This window comes from Oncorhynchus nerka, linkage group LG2, assembly GCF_034236695.1.
Source record: "Oncorhynchus nerka isolate Pitt River linkage group LG2, Oner_Uvic_2.0, whole genome shotgun sequence".
NCBI classification, from domain to species: domain Eukaryota; kingdom Metazoa; phylum Chordata; class Actinopteri; order Salmoniformes; family Salmonidae; genus Oncorhynchus; species Oncorhynchus nerka.
This window is the reverse complement of record NC_088397.1, coordinates 77907748-77935202: the sequence shown is the minus strand read 5'-3', so window position 1 is coordinate 77935202 and position 27455 is coordinate 77907748. Positions and strand designations below refer to the sequence as shown.

The 27455-nt window shown below is 40.9% G+C and overlaps 2 protein-coding genes across 4 annotated transcripts; both read left to right on the top strand.

Annotated features, from left to right (window-relative positions):
* The first annotated feature begins 604 nt into the window (after positions 1 to 604).
* Positions 605 to 2116, top strand: LOC115146195 (protein glass-like). The gene is made up of 2 exons (XM_029688122.2): positions 605 to 1094; positions 1288 to 2116. The coding sequence occupies exons 1-2, from the start codon at positions 917 to 919 to the stop codon at positions 2040 to 2042; spliced, it is 933 nt and encodes a 310-aa protein (XP_029543982.1). The 5' UTR covers positions 605 to 916; the 3' UTR covers positions 2043 to 2116.
* Positions 2117 to 4538: 2422 nt separating this feature from the next.
* On the top strand, positions 4539 to 26167 carry LOC115142878 (synaptophysin-like protein 1). 3 transcript variants are annotated; one of them, XM_065003013.1, is made up of 7 exons: positions 4539 to 4896; positions 5083 to 5157; positions 20132 to 20242; positions 21480 to 21598; positions 21979 to 22177; positions 24127 to 24300; positions 24530 to 26167. In XM_065003013.1, exons 1-7 carry the CDS (start codon positions 4882 to 4884, stop codon positions 24596 to 24598), a joined length of 762 nt encoding a protein of 253 aa, XP_064859085.1. In that variant the 5' UTR covers positions 4539 to 4881; the 3' UTR covers positions 24599 to 26167. The 3 variants fall into 3 exon arrangements, with proteins under 3 accessions (XP_064859085.1, XP_064859084.1, XP_029538551.1); XM_065003012.1 differs by having other exon boundaries at positions 4543 to 4896; positions 24473 to 26167; XM_029682691.2 differs by lacking the exon at positions 20132 to 20242 and having other exon boundaries at positions 4550 to 4896; positions 24473 to 26167.
* Positions 26168 to 27455: the final 1288 nt, after the last annotated feature.

Sequence of the window (27455 nt, the reverse complement as noted above, 5' to 3'; positions counted from 1 at the left end):
AGTTTAGTTTTTGAGTGTGTGATATGGGTGTCAGAGGCATGTTAATTTCGACATTACTTTTATAAACAATGGCAACACTGCCATGTTCATCTGTACCTTGCTGTTGGAAAACCACAGTCCGACTTTCAGCTGTCGCAAATGCACCTTCCCAGACTTCACTCCTCGACTTTCATCTACATTCGGTTGCTTTTCTCTTACCACTCAATCGAGCCCATAGTCATGGATCAGGTGAGAGAGGACGAGCCAGAGGTTTCACTCTTGCCAAAATAAACAAATGCGTTTCTATGGGCTTATTTTGGACCTAAGCTTGTCTCCTGCCTTTGGGACAACTCCCATTGTTAGGGTAGAGACAAAAGCATCTCATTATATACAGCTCCCTGATCAGGTGCTGATAATGGCCTTGTTCGAGAGGCTCAAAACCACAAGGTATTGTGGGTAAATTGTGACTGACTGATCTACAAATAATAATGAGTGTTATTTATGATTTGTAGATCAGTCAGTCAGTAGTTGTTTTGATGCGCTCAAACACGGCCATTGTCACAGTGTCGCTTCAACCCCTCTACTTACCAAAGGATTAGTGTCTATATATATTTTTATTTATTTAACCTTAATTTAAGTAGGCAAGTCAGCTATATTGGAGTAGCCTATTAGCATTCAGAGTGAAACACATCTGTAACACATAGAACGAGTTTTCCTGTTTTAATTTCCCTCCTATTTTACCCTTATGCACAAGATTCTAGGTAGGATTGTTATATCAATATGGTTCCTGAGATGACTAGTCATTTGCGCCGAAAATGTGTATCTGGAACGCACCCAGAATCTACGCATTCTACGTTTCTCGACTGTTTACTAGCCATCGGACTACGATTTGGAAACATTGCCTAAAACGCCAATACGGTGGTATTTTATTCACAAAATGACAAAGTTGAAGCTGCTAAATGTGTTTTTAAGTGAGAGATTAGCTGCAGCTGCTAAAGAAATATTTATAGAGGTGGAAAATATTTTAATCGAATACCAGGAAGAAATCACTCGTTCAAAGGCAGAGAATGACCGTCTTCGCGGGCTACTGGACGTCGCTTTCCAGTTTACGCCAGGTTAGGCAGCAGACCGATAGCCTAGAAATGTGACAATGTTTCATCATTATTTTATTTTAAATCTAATCGTTTAAATGTAAATGTAATTTTAACATCCTCTCCATGGTGGTACTGTACGTGCGAATGTCAGAACAGTGCACTGTTATCCACCATATCATTTTTGACTACATCTTCCTTTTCTTCTCTTCGCTAGCACAACAGCCCATTCAGCTTATAGCCTCTGATGAGGAGGTTTCCCCTAAGCATCAGCAGCACTGTGAACAAGAGTGGAGCCCCAGTCTGGGCCAGGAGGACCCAGAGCCAACACAGTTTAAAGAGGAACAGGAGCTCAGGACCAGTCAGTTGGAAGATCAGGTTCAAGGGCTGGAATCGGATACAGAATCCATATTCACTCCTTCCTGTGTGAAAAGTGACTATAATCAGGATTCGCCTCAGCCCTTAAATCTTTACCAAATTCAAACTGTGGAGGTTGGAGAGGGAAACTCTCCGTCTCTCCCCGCCAACAAAACTGAAGCAATCAAACCAGAACCCGAAGGAGAGGGCTTTGAAATATCCGATCCAAGCAATCCACAATCCTTCTATGCCATGAATCTAGACAATGCTGAAGCTCAGAGTGAAAATGGTATATATTTCAATGAGATAGACAGTGATGGACTTCCCTCTGAGTTTGAGGTACCACAGCCAAATCAACCAAGGAGTGCCAGGAGAGGGCAAAAAATATGCACAGCGAAGACTGTGAAAAAGAACCCTGATGAGAAGCCGTACCAGTGCAACGTCTGTGGGAAAAGTTTTCATCACATGTCCAAACTTAGAACACATCTAAGGGTACACACAGGAGAGAGGCCATTCAGCTGTCCAGAGTGTGGGAAATGTTTCAGCCAGTCTGGCGAAGTCAACAGACATCTTAAAACACACAATCGGCACAGGGCCTATTTATCCGGCCTATGAGGGAGATGCACACTCTCTCGTGTCGAACTATGAATAAAAAATAATAAAGATTGCTGTTTTTTGTTTGAAAACAAGTGTTCTTGCTATTTATTTATAGGGGTGGGAGATATTATGACTACCATTACACTCAGTTCAGCAGGACAGCATTTGTTTGTTTGTCCTGTGACAGTTGAAATAGCATTAGCCAAAATTGACCCCAATTGTTATACAGTCTTTACCAATGTACACATGAAATCCATTCAGAAACATATTTGGACTGACTCACTCTTGGCACTTATTGGACCCTAAATGTAGGCCTAATCTCTGTTCATGTTGTGGTATGAATAGTGTTGCTTAAAACAGAAAATGTGACTATTGTACATTAATGTCTTTATTGCATATTTTGTGGTGTTTGAACATGTCTGTTTTCCATTTGGGTGTTTCATAGCCATTAGTATTGCTTGACTTGGACTTGCTACGTCAATCTGAAGGCCCTTCAGATCTTGGACCCTGGAGATCACAAGACAGGGCATGGTCGAAAAATGTCCTAAGCATTCATTGCACTGCTAGCCAACTGTATTTTAAAACATTTTTGATTTGGAATCAGGGAGATTATCACAGAGATCCTATAAAATATATGGATTCTAAAGGAATGCTAATCTTATCAAACTGTTTATCGCTCAATCACACAGACCATGTGTTATGTTGTTCTTGCATTGGTTTACGCATGGACATGAACTGTATTTATATTACTTTAGCAAATTCGGGTGGTAGCCTCGACCGGGACTCAAACCCGATTCAAGCTACTGTCAGTGGGCCAAACCTCTTGAATAGGGTTGATAGGTGTTGGGTTAAGGTCACTGCACTAACCCCTTCCTTCGGGAGAGCATGTCCCCACACTTCTATGTACCGAGTCCCTCACGTGGATACGCCTCTCCGATGGCCCCACATGCTTCCATCCTACTTCTGAAACCAATGTAGCAAATTTGGGGGGTATCCCTGACTAGGACTTGGTCCAGCCCGTGTCCAGCGACTGTAAAGCCAACACCTTAAACGTTAAAGGGATACTTCAAGATTTTGGCAATGATGCCCTTTATCTACTTCCCCAGACGAACTCGTGGATACCATTTTTATGTCTCAGTAGCTAGGTTTCCATCCAATTTGCAACAGATTTTCATGCGAATATAAAAAAAAACAATCTGCATAAAAACAATCTGCATATTTTCCCAGCAGAGATGTGTTTCCATCAAATTGACTTGTTGCAGATAAAAGGCTGTGCATGATGACGAAGTGCCCATCAAAAAACCTATTGCGGTTAAATAAAAAAATGCAAGTTCAAATTGCTTTCCACCGCATTTTCACTGAATGTTTTCTCACAAAAAAATGTATATAGAGAGTGTGCCCCCTCTGGTATTGGAACGTGCACTCTAGCCCAGAGTATTCCAAATTCAGTCTTGGCCCACCCTGATTGCAGGTATTGGTTTTTGCTCTAGCACTACACAGCTGATTCAAGTAACAAACTCACCAAAAAGCTTTGATTATTTGAATCAGCTGTGTAGTGCTAGAGCAAAAAAATATAAAATAATAATGCACCAAGTTTGGGAAACCCTGGGTTAGAGCGCACATATAGCCTACATCCCTTATACTCAACTCTGGCCATTGAAGCCAGCTCCACTGCATTTTTTCATTGTTCCCCTCTAGTCAGGGACTGATTTATACCTGTGACACCAGGTGTGTGCAATTAATTATCAGTTAGAACAGAAAACCAGCAGGCTCTGGACCTCATAGGGTAAGAGTTGAGTACCCCTGGCCTACATGACGAGATTATTTTTATTTGTCAAATGGCAGCCAAGCATCAATGATTATGTCATGAGAATAATCCCCACGATATTTATTGGAAAGGAGCATCAAGTTTATCACGTTGCACTTTCAACACCCTGTGAAGTTCATCATAATTGATTTAATCTGTGGTATAATAAACTGCATGCTTTCCCAATGTAGTAGTGGGAGATGTCATCGCCTTCAATATGATGGTTACTATATAAATATTTGCACATAAGTGTTGAAACAAACATTTGTCGCATAATACATATTACACACACAAAAAGATCTAGAATATTTTGTTTTGTCAACATTTGGAAAGTTTACAAAAAAATGTGTTTCCATCTGGCCTGTCATGACATGTTTTATCCGACATGTACTTTACTCGGATAAAAAGTTTGGATGGAAACCTTGTCTGTGTCCAGTATGAAGGAAGTTGGAGGTACTTTCACGAACCAATGCTAACTATCGTTAATGCCTAGCAAATACCAAAAGACTTCCAGTCAAATGCTATTTAGCAACTTCCTTCAAAGTGAACGTAGAGACATACAAATAGTATCCACGAGTTCATCCGACTCTGGGGAAGTAGATAAAGGCACTCATTACCACAATCCAGAAGTATCCCTTTAAACCAAGTGGTCGCTGGGTATTGGGTTGTGGCTACATTATAAACATTACAACACATTTTCAAATGGAACAAGAATGGGCAGATCAGAGCCCAAATGACTGCAACTGGTTCGGATTTCAAATAAATATGCCCTTTCTCTTGAAGAACAAGTTGCCCGTTCAGTAGGTGGCGACGCTACATCAATAGGTGTATTCTGCCATAAAACTTTAAAGAAGAAGAACAAGTTGCTTGTCACGTGTGCTTATGCAGTTTAGAAAGTTTGACAGGAGTTGTACAACGTCAGCTAACCTAGCTGTGTGTTTAGCTGTTTTCGATCAGTCGAATGTAATCAAGGTTCACCCCGCTACAATATTTGTACGTTTGGGAGAATATAGGGTTTCTTCCGGTATAGCGAACTGCTGAAAATCGAACATGGAAGTTGTTCAGGTAAATCGGTTGACACGAGTTTTCGTTATATTTGCTAATTTAACAGTTAACGTTAGCTAGTGAAGGGGACCAACATTCGTGACATTTTAGTGTCGGGGGGCTACCAATTAAAACATTTATGAAAAATACATCTCGCTTGACCACGGTCATGATTCAGGTGTTTTTTTCTTCTTCTTCCAATTTAAGAAACTTCTGTCGGGATTCAATCTTGACCTGGGACCTTTGAAAGAACCTCTGGGATTTATTCGGATTCTGGAATGGGTAAGATACCCTCTTAATCCTTTTAGAGGACTTCGCCAAAATGTAATGTGTTGCAACCCATTGCTATGTCTATTGTCTCGCAATTGTCACACACACTAAACTTGCTAGCTACTTTAATTAACTAACTAGTTTGTCATGTTCTTGGTTAATGTTGCGCGCTAGCTACTTGTTTTTTTTTGTAGTTTAATTTCGGAGAAATGTTAGAAGTGTATTGATGCAGATAGTTATCTAGTACACTAACGTCAGTTAGCCCAACCTCCAAGGCAAATGATAGCTAGATTTTCTCGGCAACACCCTATTCAGCGATTGTCTATGTAGTTACGACTCATAGCTACAACAATTGGATCAGTGACTGACAAGTCACTCTTTAAGCTGATCATACAAGTGTTTTTATCCCAAAAAAAATCAGTTTTTTAATTTTTAATTTATTTAACAAGGTAGGCCAGTTGAGAACCAGTTCTCATTTACAACTGCGACCTGGCCAAGATAAAACAAAGCAGTGCGACAAAAACAACACAGTTACACATAAACTCCAGTTTCAACTGACCTGAGCCCTAGGACCGTGCCCCAGGACTACCTGACATGATGACTCTTTGCTGTCCCCAGTCCACCTGACTGTGCTGCTGCTCCAGTTTCAACTGTTCTGCCTTATTATTATTTGACCATGCTGGTCATTTATGAACATTTGAACATCTTGGCCATGTTCTGTTATAATCTTCACCCGGCACAGCCAGAAGAGGACTTGCCACCCCACATAGCCTGGTTCCTCTCTAGGTTTCTTCCTAGGTTTTGGCCTTTCTAGGGAGTTTTTCCTAGCCACTGTGCTTCTACACCTGCATTGCTTGCTGTTTGGGGTTTTAGGCTGGGTTTCTGTACAGCACTTTGAGATATCAGCTGATGTACGAAGGGCTATATAAATACATTTGATTTGATAAACAAACGTACAGTCAATGGCACAATAGAAAAATCAACGTACAGTGTGTGCAAATGTAGAAAAGTAGAGGTAAGGCAATGAATAGGCCATAAAAGCAAAATAATTACAATTTTGCATTAACACTGGAGTGATAGATGTGCGGATGATGTGCAAGTAGAGATACTGGGGTGCAAGAAGATAAATAACAATATGGGGATGAGGTAGTTGGGTGTGCTATTTACAGATTGACTGTGTACAGTGATCGGTAAGCTGCTCTGACAGCTAATGCTTAAAGATAGAGAGGGAGATATAAGAGGCTTTGTTGCGAAATAGGAAGGTGACTCTAGATTTAATTTTTGACTGGAGATGCTTAATGTGAGTCTGGAGGGAGAGTTTAGTCTAACCAGACACTTAAATATTTGTAGTTGTCCACATATTCTAAGTCAGAACCGTCCAGAGTAGTGATGCTAGTCGGGCGGGCAGCAATCGGTGGAAGGGCATGCATTTAGTTTTGCTAGCATTTAAAATCAGTTGGGTGCCACGGAAGGAGTGTTGTATGGTATTGAAGCTCGTTTGGAGGTTTGTTAAATGGCTGCAATCCCGTTAACGGGATGAGATGACAACAGCCAGTGAAAGTGCAGGGCACCAAATTCAAAACAACAAATCTCATTAAAATTCCTCAAAAGTACATGTATTTTATACCGTTTTAAAGGTAATCTTGTTGTTAATCCCACCAGTGTCCGATTTCAAATATGCTTTACAGCGAGGGCACCACAAACGATTCTGTTAGGTCACCACCAAGCTACAGAATGAACACAGCCATTTTTCCAACCAAAGATAAGTCACAAAAGCACAAATAGAGATAAAATGAATCACTAACCTTTGATGATCTTTATAAGATGACACTCATAGGACTTCATGTTACGCAATACATGTATGTTTTGTTTGATTAAGTTCATATTTATATAAAAAAATCTGAGTACGTTGGCGCTTTACGTTCACTAATTCCAAAAACATCCAGTGATTTTGCAAAGCCACATCGATTCAACAGAAATACTCATCATAAATGTAGATGATAATACAAGTTATACACATGGAATTATAGATATACTTCTCCTTAATGCAACCGCTGTGTCAGATTTCAAAAAGACTTTACGGAAAAAGCATACCATGCAATAATCTGAGACGGCGCTCGATAATTGTTCGATAATGTCTGTTATTTATGTCCATTTAGGTACTTTTGTTAGCGCGTTTGGTATACATATCCAAACGCTCGTGCATTTCTTAGGACAAAAACTTAAAAAAGTTATATTACAGGTCGAAGAAACCTTTCAAACTAAGTACAGAATCAATCATTAGGATGTTTTTATCATAAATCTTCAATAAAGTTCCAACCGGAGAATTCCTTTATCTTGAGGAAGAATGGAACGCAAGTCGATATCATGTGGAATGCGCGTGACCAGGAAATGGCTCTCTGCCAGTAAGCTGACTCATTCAGCTCTTATTCAGTCCCACAACACCGTAGAATCCTCATTCAAGTTTCTAAAGACGGTTGACATCTAGTGGAAGCCCTAGGGAGTGCAACTTTATCCATATTCCAATGTGAATTCAATTGGGCTTGGTTTGATTTCACAGAAGTGTGGTTGACTTGGAGTTACATTGTGGTGTTTAAGTGTTCCCTTTATTTTTTTGAGCAGTATATATATATATATAACACACACACAGTGGGGCAAAAAAGTATTCAGTCAGCCACCAATTGTGCAAGTTCTCCCATTTAAAAAGATGAGAGGCCTGTAATTTATCATAGGTACACTTCAACAATGACAGACAAAATGAGAAAAAAAAATCCAGAAAATCACATTGTAGGATTTTTAATTAATTTATTTGCAAATTTTGGTGGAAAATAAGTATTTGGAACGAATTTGGACTCAGCAGACCAAAAACAGATTTCCACCTGTCTAATGCCCGTTGCTCTTGTTTCTTGGCCCAAGCTTCTTATTAGTGTCCTTTTTAGTAGTGGTTTCTTTGCAGAAATTAGACCATGAAGACCTGATTCACAGTCTCCTGAACAGTTGATGTTGAGATATGTCTGTTACTGGAACTCTACAAAGCATTTATTTGGGCTGCACTTTCTGAGGCTGGTAACTCTAATGAACTTATCCTCTGCAGCAAGAATTAACTCTGGGTTTCCTTTCCTGTGGCGGTCCTCATGAGCCAGTTTCATCATAGCGCTTGATAGCTTCTGCGACTGCACTTGAAGAAACTTTCAAAGTTCCTGACATTTTCTGCATTAACTAACCTTCATGTCTTAAAGTAATGATGGACTGTTGCTTCCCTTTGCTTATTTGAGCTGTTCTTGCTATAATATGGACTTGGTCTTTTACCAAATAGGGCATCTTCTGTATACCACCCCTACATTATCACAGCTGATTTGATTGACTCATGCGTTAAGAAGGAAATTCCACAAATTAACTTTTTTTAACAAGGCACACCTATTTAATTCAAACGCATTCCAGGTGACTACCTTTTGAAGCTGGTTGAGAGAATGCTAAGTGTGAAAAGCTGTCATCAAGGCAATGGGTGTCAACTTTGAAGATTCTCAAATATAATATATTTTATAAATTATTATTTTTTGGTTATTACATGATTCTATGTGTTATTTCATACTTTTGATGTCTTCACTATTATTATACAATGTACTGTATGTGTGTATAACTGAGCCATGTCACTTTTGTCATTTTGGTCCAGCGTGCATGAATGAAAGCGGCTAGCTAGCTAATGCATAGTATTTCAAACTGCATTCATGCCCAGACTGTCACATCAGATAATAGTTAACTTTAGCTAGCTAGTTGTCACTGACCTATAATATGCTATATGTCATGAGTTTAGGCTGATGCTTTACCTGTTATGACCTAGGTAGATCTTGACTTTGAGAATGGATTGTTGGTATTTTTGAGAGGAACAAATGCAGATGTAGTATGACCACAAACTGAGAGGTAGAGCACTAATGGATCCTGTGTGTAGTGCAAACCCTATTTGCAAGGTCCTCATGCTCATTGGTAACCAGGGCAACTAGGCTTCTTGACTTCATTTTGTTGAGTACATGGACATGGAAATTCCACTTATGATCTACAGGGCAGGTAGCCTAGCTACTGATTTCCTATCAGACTTTCTTCATGAGTGCAGCTTAGTAGTGCTGCCTCTTGGAGCTAAATTTACGTGGAGAATTTGACTGTGATGTGAAGCCCAGTGACTCTTCACTGTCCTTAATTTGTCACTAGCTGATTTCTGTTTCTGCTGCTTATAGGCTACATCAAAGAATCACCAAGTCAGAATCATTTAACCAAAATCAAACTGCTCACGTGAATGTTTTAGGTTTGGTCCAGACAGAAAGTGGAATTGCCCAACACATTGGAAGGACTTAGTGCACAGTATGTAGGCCTGAGAAGAGGTGTTTTGCTAAAGAGCTGACATTTCAAGCAGGCCTTGCTATGTGATGAAGTGACATTTTTGGAGACGTGGCCAACTGGCCAAAGTGTAGACTGTCAGCAGCTGTAACAGACAGCTTGGATTCATGAACTTGTAACCTGTCTGAGTAGTTGTCTCATTCTGTGTGTGTACACGATCTGTACGTGTATACAGTACATAGTCTGTCATGAATGTGCTAGTTTTGCCTGTGTGCTTGGCTAACTGTGAGGTACGGTCTGTGTGCTTAAGTAGCAGAGCTGCCAGTGGTCCTGTAGGCAATAAACGCCAATGTTATCTTTTAGGTTGGAGCTTGAATTCAATCCAGGCAGTCTACTTCTCTCTCAGCCAGTCATCACTATCTGGCCATGTTAGAAAGGATCGAAATGTATACTTTCTAACCACAAATGTCATTTTTAAACCACTATGCTTTACATCAACCCCTACCCTGACTAAATTAATAAGGAGAAATGGCTCATGTGCTTTGACCATAATTCTACTTTTGTCCATTCTAACATGGCTGTCTAGTAATTACCCTCCTCCCTCTCTCCTATGTGCTGTGCCAACCAGCTACATGCCTTTCTCTGGCTAGAGAGGGGAGTGGCCAGTTACTAGGAAATGCACTGTAAATCCTGGCCAATGCTGCAACACAACATTCTCAGAGCGTCAGTGCAGAGAGGGAGTGGAGGCAGGGGTTACTGTATACACACCACTGATCCCGGTGCTAAACCCTGACCTGCATGCTGCTGCATGCATGAGGGGTTAGAACTAACAGGTTCCAATTAGGCAACCTGTATCCATACTATGTCTGTGGCTGCTTCTTTAGGACGTGTTCTTTAGAATGAGCTTTAATGCAGCATTTAATTGCACCACTTTATTGCAGCCTACGCCACAGGCCCCTGAAGAACTTGCATAGACTATATGCAGTTGAAGTGTTGGAACAGAAGCATGACTTTACCCCTGAAAAACATAGCCTAGCTTAATTCTCAAATATTTGTATGATGAACCACGAAAATGGGCGGGAAGCTTTTTGTTCCTTGATGCACTGATGTTAAAACAACTTCTAAGCTTGGTTCAGATCTGTTTGTGCTCTTAACTCCAATGCTGTTAATGTCATGTTTGTTATGAGAATGAGTGTCAAGGAGTTGACATGATAGCCGAGTGCCTGCCTGTTTGATCCGTCTCTGACTAATTAATAATATGTATACCATCACAACAGTCAGGAGTTGACATGATAGCAGAGTGCCTGCCTGTTTGATCCGTCTCTGACTAATTAATAATATGTATACCATCACAACAGTCAGAGGAGTTGGCCAAAGCGCCAACAAGTCTAGGACCAGGTTTGAAAACAAAGGCCTGCTAACGTTCCCATATCATCAACTCCCACCTAACTACACTGTGACTGTACTAGCCTATAGGTGTGCCCACATTATCAGTCAGTGGGAGGTTGGGTGTCTTAATTACTCAGGGAACTGCATAGTGTAGCGTTTATTTTGAGGGTCAGCGGCTGAGGTAAGGGGATTGCTGGAATGGTCAGGTGTTTAAGTGGGGGGGAAATTGGAAATGTTTTACATCACCAAACACCTGAAAGATGAAACCAGTTCCCACAAGGTTCACTTGACCTCAGGCTGCTACTACTACGATCACAATACACTTTTTTCTCCCCTGTGTTTTTTTTATTTCACCTTTATTTAACCAGGTAGGCAAGTTGAGAACAAGTTCTCATTTACAATTGCGACCTGGCCACGATAAAGCAAAGCAGTTCGACACATACAACAACGGAGTTACACATGGAGTAAAACAAACATAAGTCTATATACAATGTGAGATGGGAGGTAAAGGCAAAAAAAGGCCATGGTGGCAAAATAAATACAAAATAGCAAGTAAAACATTGGAATGGTTCATTTGCAGTGGAAGAATGTGCAAAGTAGAGAGAGAAATAATGGGGTGCAAAGGAGCTAAATAAATAAATACAGTAGGGAAAGAGGTAGTTGTTTGGGCTAAATTATAGATGGGCTATGTACAGGTGCAGTAATCTGTGAGCTGCTCTGACAGCTGGTGCTTAAAGCTAGTGAGGGAGAAGTGTTTCCAGTTTCAGATTTCCATGGCTTCCATACCCCTAAAATACTAGTGGACTAAACTCCACGGTTTAGGAAGTTTTTGATGAACTCCACTGAAGGTCGACCGATTTTTAATCGGAATGGCTGATTTTAACAATCGGAAATCGGTATTTTTGGACGCCGATTTTTAAAGAAAATATATATATATATTTTTAACACCTTTTTATTTAACTAGGAAAGTCAGTTAAGAACACATTCTTATTTTCAATGACTGCCTAGGAATGGTGGGTTAACTGCCTCGTTCAGGGGCAGAACGACAGATTCTTACCTTGTCAGCTCGGGGGATTCAATCTTGCAACCTTACAGTTAACTAGTCCAATGCTCTAACCACCTGCCTCTCATTGCACTCCACGAGGAGACTGCCTGTTATGTGAATGCAGTAAGCCAAGGTAAGTTGCTAGCTAGCATTAAACTTATCTTATAAAAAACAATAAATCAATCATAATCACTAGTTAACTACACATGGTTGATGGTATTACTAGTTTATCTAGCGTGTCCTGCGTTGCATATAATCCATGTGGTGGCTATCGTTGCTCCAATGTGTACCTAACCATAAACATCAATGCCTTTAAAAAAAAATCAATACACAGAAGTATATATTTTTAAACCTGCATATTTAGCTAAAAGAAATCCAGGTTAGCAGGCAATATTAACCAGGTGAAATTGTGTCACTTCTCTTGCTTTCATTGCACGCAGAGTCCATGTATTTGCAACAGTTTAGGCTGCCTAATTTGCCAGAATTTTACGTAATTATGACATTACATTGAAGGTTGTGCAATGTAACAGGAATATTTAGACTAATGGATGCCACCCCATAGATAAAATACAGAACGGTTCCGTATTTCACTGAAAGAATAAACGTCTTGTTTTTGAGATGATAGTGTCCGGATTCGACCATATTAATGACCCATGGCTCGTATTTCTGTGTGTTATTATGTTATAACTAAGTCTATGATTTGCTAGAGCAGTCTGACTGAGTGGTGGTAGGCAGCAGCAGGCTCAGGCCATTTCACAACCGATGTGAAATGGCTAGCTAGTTAGCCAAGAGGATTCAATGCTGTAATTGCTGCCACAGTGCTTCAAAGTACTGATCCCAAACCGTTGAGGTCGGGTGATTGTGGAGGCCAGGTCATGGTTTCGGATGAGTTGGTCCGCAGAGTGAAGGAAAAGCAGCCAACAAGTTCTCTGCATATGTCGGAACTCCTTCAAGAGTTCCAGGTTAAGCATTCCAGGTTAAGCTGGTTGAGAGAATGCCAAGTGTGCAAAGCTGTCATGAAGGCATAAGTTGGCTACTTTCCCAGTGACCTTGCCATGATTGAATGCGGTTGTATGCACTTTCAGTTTAGCACAAATGCTGCCATCTAGCCACGGTTTCTGGTTTGGGTAGGTTTTAATAGTCACAGTGGGAACAACATCCCCTTCCTGATGAACTGTCACCGTGTCCGTGTATACATCAATGTTATTCTAAGGCAACCCGGAACATATCGCAGTCGGCATGATCAAAACAATCTTGAAGCATGGATTCCGATTGGTCAAATCGGCGTTGAATATATCTTATCATTGTTCATTTTTCTCCTATGTATGGTTTTTGGATTCTGCTTTAGAGCAGTTTTCTGCAGCATTGGTAAATATGTGATTTTATAAATGTTGAGTTCATTCCTGTGCTGTTTTGTAACTAACCTGGTAGGTTGTCTGACAACCTGCACCAGGTTGCAGGCACTAGTTACAGTTTGAAGTTTGTTTTCTTGTGTGAAAATATACTTGTGTTTATCACATGCATATCACATACATTATCCAGAAATGGACTGTTGGCACTTGGTCTATAGCAGGTTCCCACAAGAATGGGCTTTAGGTGAGGCAGATGAACCTGTAGCCATATTACTTCAGTTTTTAACATGAGATCCTCTCTAAGCTTTACAGGAATGTGGTTCTGAATATTGACTGCAACACTGCCCTTGTTTGCTTCTCTGTAGATGTTAACTTTTTATTGCTGCCACTATCATCAAAGGTATTGTATAAGTGACTTTTTAATTTTAAGAGAGTCAGAATATGAATGTACTTTGTTACAAGCAAGTTATTGACTTCATGAACCTTGTTTCTTAGGCTACATATGTTAAGATGGGCTATTTTTTGTACTTTTCTGGGTTGCTTGATTTTTTAAAAATTTTTATGCTTTACTGGAAAGCTTATCAGAAGTAGAATAGCTCATGTTATTTACATTGATGCTGATAGTGCATGGTAAGCTGCACACAGTGGATTTCCTACTAGGGCACACCACTTCAGTGCTAACAGTAACTATGGTTCATACAGTAGGCACATGATTACAGCGTACAATAGCTGTAGGATCAACATAGGGGGACTTCAGTTGTCTGCCAATGCCCCTGTGATGTACATTTGATGCAGCATTATGACAACACAGCGTCACAATGGTGGGGATTAACTGAGCTGGTCTTGGGTCATTGATAAGTCATTGTCTCAATGCAGCCTTGAAATGCTTGGACAGAGTACAGGAGCCAAGCTCATTTAGATGGACTCCGTCATTCCTATAGATTATCTTCTGTTTCCAGACGGTGTCTGAGTTATCTATGAAAGTGACTCCAGCAGAGCTACAGTTGTCTTTTAGCCAGATGTGTAATGCCAGTAGCCTGCTGAATCTTTCAGACATTCGGCCCAACGATGGTACCGGACCTGATTATTATTTGCCGCTTTTTGTAATCTGTCATTGCTCGAATCAGATATTTTTAAAATACATTTTCAGAAGTTCCAAGCTAGCCCTCCTGATGTCGTAGTCCATGTGGGGTCAAACGACAGCGTCAGCCCCCGGCAGCAGTCGTAGAACGGTTGGAAGCAGCCTTGTAGTGTCCTGTACTCAAGCTCTTGAGTAGCACTGGGAACTGAGATGTTTCTCACCATAGACCTGCCAATGATGACAGCTGTTGAAATAGCAGAGGGCTGGACGTTCTTTCGCCTCAAGTGATTTAGAAGACCCCTCGAGGACCAAAGAGCGGTGGGGCCCGATGGACCCGAGTCTGCTGTAGTATCCATCATAGATGAATGGCCCGGTATCTCAGGCAGTCTCACGGTCTGAGGAGGGTGGATGCTCTGAGGATCTAAACCTGAGGTAGTTGCCACCGGAGAGGGAGACAACAGAGGACCAAGGCACCTGAACCTCTGAATCCAGGGCGGCAAAGACGTTTCTGGTCTGTGTCTGGGATTAACAGCTCTAAGGAGTCCCCCATTGCCAGAAGATGCTTTTTTTCCGACTTACATGGCGAGTGACACATCTCCATGGCTGGTTGGGTCGAGAAAAGGAACATCCCACAGGAGCATCCTACCGCTTTGCGGAGGGATCCCTGCAGAGTACAGGCCAAGTCGTCTGTGGGGAGCTGATACGGCGGCGACACTTCCACCAGAGCGCGGCGTCTGGCTACTGGGGTAGAAGAACAATTTAAAAGTAGGCGGGGGTGGAGTCCCCCAGTAGGTTTTCTAAGAGTAAGCACTTCGCCCCTGTAGTCCTCTGCAAGCAAACAGTTGCTACTTTGAAAGTCTGGGCAGTCCACATTGTCCCGGAATAAAGCAAAGTAAACACAGCTCCTGCAATGTTAAACGTTCAATAGCGACCTACATTTGAGACGGTTGAGCTAGCTGTGTTTCCGCGTCTCTCTCTTTACATGGAATATGTCAGGATCCCAGGACAGATTGTTGCGTTCACAGCAACTAAGCCGCGGGATCCAAAATCAAAAAGTATATAAAATCTTAACTTCACAAGGAAACACTATCACAACTTTACATAAACCATTAATCGAGGTCTCTTGTTTAGATGTTTTGGGGGAGGAGCTCATTAGAATAATGGCCTGTGAAATATCACAGCACAGTTGTAATATATGGTAAACGGGATGGTTTTCAGAGATGGATGGGAGGGGTTTAGTGGAGCTGAAGGATAAGGTAAAATGTATAGTTGAAGTCGAAGTTTACATACACCTTAGCCAAATTTCAACTCAGTTTTTCACAATTCCTGACATTTAATCATTGTAAAAATTCCCTGTTTTACGTCAGTTAGAATCACCACTTTATTTTAAGGATGTGAAATGTCAGAATAATAGTAGAAAAATAAATTTATTTCAGCTTTTATTTCTTTCATCACATTCCCAGTGGGTCAGAAGTTTACATACTTAACTAGTATTTGGTAGCATTGCCTTTAAATTGTTTAACTTGGGTCAAAAATATCGGGTAGCCTTTCACAAGCGTCCCACAATAAGTTGGGTGAATTTTGGACCATTCCTCCAAACAGAGCTGGTTTAACTGAGTCAGGTTTATAGGTCTCCTTGCTCGCACGTGCTTTTTCAGTTCTGCCCACAAATTGTCTATAGGATTGAGATCAGGGCTTTGATGGCCACTCCAATACCTTGACTTTGTTGTCCTTAAGCCATTTTGCCACAACTTTGGAAGTATACTTGGGGAATTGTCCATTTGGAAGACCCATTTGCGACCAAGCTTTATCTTCCTGACTGATGTCTTGAGATGTTGCTTCAATATATTCACAATTTTCATGATGCCATCTATTTTGTGAAGTGCACCAATCCCTCCTGCAGCAAAGCACCCCCCTCAACATGCTGCCACCCCCGTGCTTTACGGTTGGGATGGTGTTCTTTTGGCTTGCAAGCCCCCCCCCCCTTTCCATCCAAACATAACAATGGTCATTATGGCCAAACAGTTCTATTTTTGTTACTTCAGACCAGAGGACATTTCTCCAAAAAGTACGGTCTTCGTCCCCATGTGCAATTGCAAACCATAGTTTATGGCAATTTTGGAGTAGTGGCTTCTTGCTTGCTGAGCGGCCTTTCAGGTTATGTTAATATAGGACTCATTTTACTGTAGATATAGATACTTCTGTACCGGTTTCCTCCCAGCATTTCAAGGTCCTTTGCTGTTCTGGGATTGATTTGCACTTTTTGCACCAAAGTACGTTCATCTCTAGGAGACGGAACGCGTCTCCTTCCTGAGCAGTATGACGGCTGCATGGTCCCATGGTGTTTGTTTGTACAGATGAACGAGGTACCTTCAGGCGTTTGGAAATTGCTCCCAAGGATGAACCAGACTTGAGGAGGTCTACAAAAAAAATTCTGAGGTCTTGGCTGGTTTCTTTTGGTTTTCCAATGATGTTAAGCGAAGAGGCACTGAGTTTGAAGGTAGGCCCTGAAATACATCCACAGGTACACTCCAATTGACTCAGGCTAATTGACATTTATCAGAAGCTTCTAAAGTCACAACATCATTTTCTGAACTTTTTCAAGCTGTTTAAAGACTCACTAAGTTGACTGTATGTAAACTTCTGACCCACTGGAATTGTGATTAAGTGAAATCTGTCTGTAGAAAAACCTATAGTTTGTTAACAAGAATTTTGTGGAGTTGTTGAAAAATTAGTTTTAATGACTCCAACCTAAGTGTATGTAAACTTTCGACTTCAACTGTATGTATATAGACAGGTTCAGAAGTTTTGTGAAACAGCGCAGTTAGATATATGGCAAATAGAAACTGGATGGTCTTCAGAGATAGATGGGAGGGGTTAAGGGTAGCTGAAGGCTGGGACTAATAACAAACTAAAGATGACTATTGTAAAATATATTGTCTGCAAAATGTATGTTGAAGCCTGTTGTCCATTAATTTACTCCAATTAGGAGGTGGGGAGGGAATAAAAAATAAAGTGTGTTTTCTGTACACTTACTACCGTTCAAAAGTTTGGGGTCACTTAGATGTGTTCTTGTTTTTGAAAGAAAAGCAACAACAAAAATAACCTCATTGATCAGAAATACAGTGTAGACCATTGTTAATGTTGTAAATGGATATTGTAGCAGGAAACGGCATTTAAAAAAGATATTTATATGGGCATACCGAGGCCCATTATCAGCAACCATCACTCCTGTGATCCAATGGCATGTTGTTAGCTAATCCAAGTTTTTCATTTTAAAAGACTAATTGATTATTAGAAAACCCTTTTCCAATTATGTTAGCACAGCTGCAAACTACTGTTCTGATTTAAAGAAGCAATAAAACTGGCCTTTAGACTAGTTGAGTATCTGGAGCATCAGCATTTGTGGGTTCGATTACAGGCTCAAAATGGCCAGAAACCAATAACTTTCTTCTGAAACTTGTCAGTCTATTCTTGTTCTGAGAAATGAAGGCTGTTCCATGCGAGAAATTGCCAAGAAACTGAAGATCTCGTACAACGCTGTGTACTACTCCCTTCACAGAACAGCTCGAACTGTCTATAACCATAATATAAAGAGTGGGAGGCCCTGGTGCACAACTGAGTAAGAGGACAAGTACATTAATGTCTAGTTTGTGAAACCGACGCGTCACAAGTCCTCAACTGGCAGCTTCATTAAATAGTCCCAAAACAAAACACCAGTCTCAACGTCGACAGTAAAGAGGCGACTCTAGGATGCTGGCTTTTTAGGCAGAGTGCCTCTGTCCAGTGTCTGTTATTTTGCCCCTTTTCGTCTTTTTTGGCCAGTCTGAGATATGACTTTTTCTTTGCAACTCTGCCTAGAAGGCCAGCATCCCGGAGTCGCCTCTCCACTGTTGACGTTGAGACTGGTGTTTTCACCTCAACCCAATTGAGGTGAGTTGGATGGCAGAGTGAAGGAAAAGCAGCCAACAAGTGCTCAGCATATGTGGGATCTCCTTCAAGACTGTTGGAAAAGCATTCCAGGTGAAGCTGTTTGAGAGAATGCCAAGAGTGTGCAAAGCTGTCAATGCAAAGGGTGGCTATTTGAAGAATCTTAATTTATAAAATATAATTTGGTTTTGTTAACACTTTGGTTACTACATGATTCCATATGTTATTTCATAGTTTTGATGTCTTCGCTATTTATTCTACAAAGTGTGAAAATTGTATAAATAAAAATCCTTGATTGAGTAGGTGTCATCTTTTGACTGGTACTGTATAATCATGCACAAAGAAAATATGGAGGATTGGAAATGATGCAGACAATTTACATTGACGGAAACCACAATCTGCAATATTAAAGCTGCTCTACCCCCAGAATAAAAAAAATAAACTTCCTTCGCTTTGTAGTTTAGTCCGCTACTGAAATACCCGTATTTGACCCCTTTACACTCAGCAACTGTTGTGGCATTGTTTTTTATGACCCTCTATTTATTGCATTGGATATTTGTTATTGTTCAGAAGGCCTGAACTCTTTAGGCCTCGTCTGTTTTGCACTTCTCAACTGCTATGTAAATTCTGATTGATTGTGATTATGTGGGAACGTGCTTGAGCTGACGTGGGCACTGGACTAGGCTACTTTTAGAACAAAGGGCATTATTCTAGAAGAAGTTGGGGCGTGCTCTAGATCTCCCATCACGTTTTCATTGGACGGATCTGTTCAGTAACTCCTATTTGTGGAACACTGCTACCAGCAACCAACACTGGAACAAGTTTGTATTCAAATATACAAAAATATAAATGCAATGTGAAGTGTTGGTTTCATGATGTGAAATTAAAGAAAATTCACTGGCATGTTCCATTCACACAAAGCTTATTTCTCTGAAATGTTGTGGATATTTGTTTACCTCTGGTGAGCATTTCTCTTTGCCAAGATAATCCATCCACCTGACAGGTGTGACATATCAAGATGATGATTAAACCGCAAGGTCATTACACAGGTGCATTTTGTGCTGGGGACAATAAAAGGCCACTCTAAAATGTGCGGTTTGTCACAACATTGCCACAGATGTCTCAAGTTGAGGGAGCATTCAGTTGGCATGCTGATTGCAGGAGTGTCAACCAGAGCTGTTGCCAGATCATTTTAAGTTAATTTCTCTACCATAAGCCGCCTCCAACATCGTTTTAGAAAATCTGGCAGTAGGTCCAACCGGCCTCACAACCGCAGACCACGTGTATGGCGTCATGTGGGCGAGCGGTTTGCTGATGTCAATGTTGTGAACAAAGTGCCCCGTGATTATGGCATGGGTAGGCAAACTACGGACAACAAACACAATTGCATTTTATCGATGGCAATTTGAATGCATAGAGATGCCGTGACGAGATCCTGAGGCACATTATGTTTTAAGATGTCTGTGATCAGCAGATGCATATCTTTATTCCCAGTCATGTAAAATCCATAGATTGGGGCTTAATGACCTAATTTCATGACTTATTTCCCTTATGGAGTCTAACTCAGTAAATTCTTTGAAATTGTTGCGTTTTTCTGTTTTTGTTCAGTATACATCTAGGGGCAGCAACATCATCCTAGTCCTACATTTAAAATGGGGTGCCTTTCTATGCAGTCTATTTAAATGGAATCAGCCCACCAGACACATTTTTCTGTAGTTCGGATGGTGTGGTATTCCCAAATTGTTTTGTATTTTTATTACACCTAGGAGAATAAACCTTACTCAAGCATTGCTATCAGATGATACAAAATCACTGATCTACAAATGACCTTACATCCCAATTAACTCCTCATTACAGATCAAGTTACAGACCACGTTCATCTGTACAAACAAACACCATGGGACCACGCAGCCGTCATACTGCTCAGGAAGGAGACGCGTTCCGTCTCCTAGAGATGAACGTACTTTGGTGAGAAAAGTGCAAATCAATCCCAGAACAACAGCAAAGGACCTTGAAATGCTGGAGGAAACCGGTACAGAAGTATCTATATCTACTGTAAAATGAGTCCTATATTGACATAACCTGAAAGGCCGCTCAGCAAGCAAGAAGCCACTGCCTATCCTTTCTCAAACAGAACTCATTAAACGTGCTGCTAGTTTGTCAAACTCAGCTGTTAGGAGCCAGTCCGTGTTAATGAGTTGGCTCTCTCAGCACTCACTGAGGGAAGGAGTGTCCTGTGTGGAAAGATGCTGGAGGGGAAGTTAAATTGGTGAAAAGTAATCATGAGAGAGAAAGAGTCAAGGTTCTAGCACAGGGAAAGTCTTCGTCTGGGAGAGAAGTGTAAGCCTATGATTTTGCATACGTGTATGTTTGCCATTCTTCCCCTCTGGGTCTGCTCTCACCCCACTTTTCTGCTTTGAGTAGAGGAAGTAACTATCAGGGTGGATGAGGTAAGGTCCCCAGTGTTCTGCCCAGATTTTTGGTACGAGCCATGTCTGAGGCCTCTTGGGGCCTCTTCCTGTCTGACCTGACCCCGGTGGGGCGTTCTGCTGGAGTTGGGGCTTTTCTTGCCGGGTGACCACTCCCCACCCTTATGGCTTTTACAGAGGACTGTTAACTGTGCTGCATCAGGAACACTTGACCACTTAAAACCAGCTCTGTGTCCTACTGGTGGAACACCTCTTATTATAATAATAATGCCATTTAGCAGATGCTTTTATCCAAAGGGGGCTTAGTCATGCATACATTGTACGTATGGGTGATCCCGGGAGTCAAAACCCACTATCCTGGCGTGGCACTACAGAGGACGACTTTCTGTTGTGATTTACAGAACCACAACTCTGAACAGCCCTCTGATCAGCTATAATAAAGATGAGCTAAATATAGCTCTATACAGTCTTATGTAGGCTACATGTATTATGTGTTGATTTAAAATCTTAAAGGGCAAATTTTTGATAATCAGAGGAGTGCACAATAACTCTAGTTCGTTGGGAGAGAAACAGTTTATGAATTCTAAAGTACCTTTCCTTGTCTCCTTTATTGACCTGAAAACAAAGCCTAGACACTAGTGAAAAGTCAGCCCACCAGGAATGAGCTTTTCTTAGCTGCCCAGGAATGAGAATGATGTGAAGGCAAATAGATGAGGAGAGGAAGTAACTTAAGACCATTGAGATGCACGCTAACTCACCTCTCTCTCTCTGTGCAGGTGTTCACCATCTTTGCCTTTGCCACCACGGGTGGTTACTCTGGGACGACCCACATCAGTGTGAAATGTGGGGATGCGGAGCTAAAGGACATAGACGTTGGGTTCGGATACCCTTTCAGGTAAAACACCTCTCGCATAGAGCTGCATATTAACAGCATGTATGCTGTCATATTGTTTCTTCTGTTTTTTAATTGCCAGTAACCCCTACCTGTGGTCTGTACAGTAAATAAGCCTATCTCTGGCACTCCCTGAAAAGCAATGCAAAACTTTTCAAGGGTTTGATGTGTAAATGGGAATTCCAAAGAGCAGTTTCTTTTTTCCTCTTAAGCTGGTTGTAAAAATGTATGCAGTCACACATGGAAAAAAACAAAAGATTCTTCCCACCAAGATTATTTTTATTTGCCTTTGATGGTTGCCCCTTAAATGTTTTTGAATTTATAGTTGAAATGGATTTATCTAATTGATATTTTTTCTCTCCCACCCCCCCACTACTCTCTAGGTTGCCTAGCTACGGCCCTTTAAAGGTGCCCACATGTAACGGGAACGCCACGAATGAGATTTACCTACAGGGCGACTACTCTTCCTCGGCTGAGTTCTACGTCTGTGTCGGTGTCTTTGGCTTCCTGTACTGCACCGCCACCCTGGTTCTATACTTGGGATACCAGCATGTGTACCGCGAGGGCCGCGGACCTACCTTTGTGAGTCTAAGATACTAGGGCTGATCGCATTATTTAGTCATCTGTTGGGTAGATAGGCTGTTGGTCGACCAAGATTGGAATTTTTTGTCAAGCTGTGGCAAATCTATATACTTTACACACACACACACACAGTGGGGAGAACAAGTATTTGATACACTGCCGATTTTGCAGGTTTTCCTACTTACCAAGCATGTAGAGGTCTGTAATTTTTTATCATAGGTACACTTCAACTGTGAGAGACAGAAAATCACATTGTATGATTTTTAAGCAAATACTTATGTCATGCAATAAATTGCAAATTAATTACTTAAAAAGTTTTTTTCTTCACCTCAAAAAGAAAGTAAACTATCTGTTTTGACATCCATTGTGAATAGTTCCTCAACGTAGCCTATTTGAAGAATCTTTCCAGCTCTCCCACTTTCAATAACCACACAGCATGAAAGGGGGAAAATGTCATAAAGGCCTACCTCATTACTTCTTATCCTTTGTGCAAATAGCCTACGGCTGTGTCTGTCTGTGTGGTGCTCACTGGCAGCACCCAGAATATTTTAAACAATGTTGCAAGTTTGTTAGCTCGAGCTTCAGGCTAGACCCAAGTTAATAGTTAATACAATGTTTCAAGTTCCTTGCAGACAGGCCATGCATAGCTCCCGAGAGACGCAGCGGTCTAAGGCACTGCATCTCAGTGTCTGAGGCATCACTATAATTTTGATTAACCACATGACATTGATTTTGAGATATGAAACTGTTCCACAAAAATGTGCATATGAAAATCAGAACTGACACACACATCAGTAGAAATGGTACGATAACTTGCCACTCCAAATGGTAAAGGTTGCTGACCGCTGTTGTAGCCTACTACCGGCAACTTCAGATGCATAATGGCAGAATCTGCAACGGCCAGCAGCAGTGGGAGAAATTTTCTTCTGGTTAGTTTAAAATACTTTAACTAGGCAAGTCGGTTAAGAACAAATTCTTATTTTACAATGACTGCCTACCCTGACCTAACCCGGGCAACGCTGGGCCAATTGTGCGCCGCACTATGGGACTCCCGATCACAGCCGGTTGTGAGACAGCCTGGGATCGAACCAGGGTCTGTAGTGACGCCTCTAGGGCTGAGACTCAGTACCTTAGACCGCTGCGTACTCGGGATCTCTGGCTCACGCTTTAGTAAATTGTCTAAATGTTTAATTGCAGCGCTTGACGCATCAGGCAAAATAGCCTACATATAGTTGATTTTATTCCAACATAGGGTGGGGTTTATGTTAGTTACCGTATAGTGTAGCATAACTGGAGAACTATTTGTATATCCTGGGCTACCAGCCTGTGTACTGCCAGATCAGTGTCAACCAGTCATTGTGAGGCTGTTTGTAGGGTTTTTGAGAAGCAACCCATCAACTGGCAGACCAATAATGGTGTGTGACTGTACAGAGTAAGCATGTACAGCTGATACAGTGATTGTAATGTTAGCCACACTGTACTGAAAAGCATATCTAAAACGACATACTTACTTTTTCAGAATTAGACAACGTCTCTCAGCCAGATACCGAAGAATTGGTTCATGCATTTGCTTATTTTAGGCTAGTTCTCTAAAGCATCATAGTTGTGGAACAGCTTTCTATGTCAGGTAAGAGGGGCAGATAACAGAGGTTTTTAAATCACTTTTAAAAACCCACCTTTTTAGTTGGGATTTTAATAAGTGAGTTTTATACATCCTCAGTTTGTTTTAATGTGAAGTATTTTGTGATTTTAAATAAATGTTGATTTAACAATGTAACCATTTGTCTCTGGCTGATGGTTTAGGTTCATGTTTTAAGCCTGGTATGGCTCTAACAGCTGAGACGACAGGTTAAGTTGTGAGCCTAAGAGATTCATGATTTAAAAGCTGCGTTCTTCTATCCTCTTCAACATGGTCCTATAGTGACAACCCTCCCCTGTGTTTTTCTCAGGACCTGTTGGTGACTGCTGCTTTTTCCTTCCTGTGGCTGGTGTCCTCCTCTGCCTGGGGGAAGGGCCTGACTGACGTGAAGTGGGCCACCAACCCAAACCACCTGGTTGAGACCTGTCAGCCCCTGTGCTCACCTGGATACTTCCCCTCCATGGGAAAACTCAATGCCTCTGTGGTGAGCAATTTGATTTAGTAATAGGAATGTATAGCCATTTCTCAATTTGACTTACAGGTATGTACAAGTCAAGCATGAAAGACAGGGCTACGGGTGTAGTGGCACTAAGCATTTGTAATTCCTTTGTTTGCATCCTGTGTTGTCTTTGTTTCACACTTTCCTGCTTGTCCAGATTTTCGGATTTCTAAACCTCATCCTATGGACCGGTAACTGTTGGTTCATCTTTAAGGAGACTCCCTTCCACAAGGACCCCAACCCACCAGCCACCATGGAGGAGGGTGGAGTCCCCAGCTCTTAATTGCATAGAGCCCAAGCCAATCGCCAAGGTGCTTTGGACCCACACTGTTTCTTATTTAACCCTATTAAGAAGGAAACTAAAACCTCAAGCAAAATTTTGCTTTTTAATCACCCTTACCACAGAGGCCACTTTTCAATGATGGGCATTAAGCTCAAGCTTCAGGGAAAGTATTCATGTTGTGTTTACACAGGCAGCCCAATTCACACACTATTTTTTTTCTCACTAATTGGTATTTTGACCAATCAGATCAGCTCTGAAAAGTATCTGATGTGATTGGCCTTTTGGCCAAATAAAAATAAAATAATTGGTGTGCCTGTGTAAACACAGGCTAAGTTCCCCAACTCTAACCCTCCAACACAGCTACCCTTGGATGTCGTTTTAATACTCTGCATAGAGTTGGTCAGTTAATGTGAATGATTTGCTAGCTGCAGTCAACACTACCCCAATTTACAGGTGTAAACCCTGAAAACTGAGTGACCGCAACGTTTTTTATTTGTTTTTTCCTGTTTATTTTTTAAACATTCTAAAAGGTGCCTTGAGTTAACTGTACATAACATCTATTCAGTTACAGTGAACGTGGCTTGAGTTGAACACTTTGAAAGGAATTTGGGTATCTGTGATTTTCAAAATGTCTGATTTTGGTCTCTTCCTCTAGAGCAGGTACTTTCAAATGCATAGGCCAAGTACAAAATGTCCCAACAGGGCTCACAGACACACTACTGTAGCTGAACTGTGATTAATATGGGGATGTTCAGTAATGCTGCGTTGACATCACAGGTGGCCGGTGGTACCTTAATTAGGGAGGACGGGCTCTTAGTAATGGCTGGAACTGTATAGAAAACAACAAACGCATGGTTTCCAGGTGTTTGATTCCAGTCACTCCTTTCCCGGCCATTTGTTATGAGCCGTCCTCTCTTCAGCCTCCTGTGGTTCAAATACACTAATTGTCTGACCGTCAGTCCCCTCGTTTACCATGAATCTAATAAAGGAGATGAGGTCGACGGTAATGTTGAAATCCACTGCGCTGTTGCCTTTCAGGCCTAAATTTGGTCCTCTAAATTAAAATAAACAATTTTAACTACTGTCATATCAGTAATTCCAATATTCCACTACTACATTTTTTGAAACATGGATGTTGCATTTCTGTCATGTTCTGAAAGCCTACTGCTTTGGTGCACTAAACTCGTCAGTTGTTAGCTACTTGACCCCACAATTGCTCCTGATGTTCAATGTGTTCCTCTTTGAAATGTATGTTGTTTTTTTTGTCTTAGTTTTGTTATTCAAAATGATTTTGTCACATGCTTCATAACCACCCGGTGTGGATGAACATATGAACAGTGCCTTGGTTATTTATACTAACTATAGCAGTAACACCAACTAATAAGGACTACATTCAATTTGAGGACACATTTCTAGTAACTGCTGTCAATATTTTAGTTATTCAAACTGTCAGTGCCTATATTTCACCGCAGTGCTGGTTGGTGTATTGTTTACTGAATGAAGCCAAACTTTTTAAAGTCTTATGTAAAGTTGTGACATTGAAACAATTAAAACACTAAGTTCCCTCAGTATTTGACTCTTCTCAAAATGTTTGAACTAGAGCTGGGACGATAAACCAGAAAATGATCGACACCGACCACTTATTGCAAACATTTTGCAGATAACATTCAGTACGATAAGTAGCCTATACTACAGAAATGTAAAGTTTGAAATGAAATAAGTTTGCTAATATGGGTGGACTGTTATAGCTGTCAATTGACCCATAATAAAGCTTACTAGTAGTTTAAAGGGTGATTTTTAAACTTGTTGTAAAAATATAGTTCTATTTATTATTTCATCCATATCGCGATAAACTGCCTGAATTGATTTTTGTCTGACGCCCAGCTCTAGTTTGAGCAGGAAAAGACCATGAATGATGTCTTTAAAAAAAAACTACATTAATTGGTCAATTCACAATAAGCCCTTTAATGCCTTCTGTGTGTTTAGAAAATATCTATAACTTATCTCCCTGAGTAAGTTTTATGCCTTCATGGTTGTCATTTTGTTTTTTCTGTTTTGTCACACCACTGGGCAAGCTACAGACTATCATTGAAGAATGGTAAATGGTGCTGCCATGTAACACACATGGCAACATGTAGGTGCCAAAATGAATGAATCCTTTGGTATTTCTTGTTGCTTGTTTTTTCTCTCACTCATTTACATTTTAATTTAGCCAATGATTGCAGTTGATGGGTGTGTGGAGATGACCTACGTCTGTCACACTCCTATGGGAAGTGAATGGAACTTATTGATTTAGTATTTTTTTATTTTTTATTGCTTTGCACTAATTATTTTGTAAGTAATGTCATTTGGACATCCTGTTCCTTACGAGTGTTGGGATTTGAGGGATATGCAGACATTGCCATCCACACAGCTGGTTGTACAGCCTTGGCCGCTGTAGTGATTTACAAAGGGAAGGCTTGAGTCAGTCATGAAAAGACACTGATCTCTTAGATTATTTGTGCCACTTTTATTTGAATAGAAATAATCTAGCTATTTAGCATATAAATCAGGCTTGTAGGGCTTTATTTGATTGGATTTCTAAAATGTGACTTGTTTGTACAAAAGAAACATGTCAATACTGAGGATGTATAGACAATGCATTAAAGGACGAGCTGCAACAACTGCTGTACAGATGTTTGTTCACTCTGCTCGGACTGTAATGTTACCAATTAATTAAGACTACAGTTAATGTTGTAGCCACAAGATGGTACTATTGTGTTTCATATAACTATGGCTGCAAAGTAATTGTAACAATGCTTTTTTGGGGGCACAAGGATACTGTTTTCTTCATATGACTAGAAGGCACAATTTCATG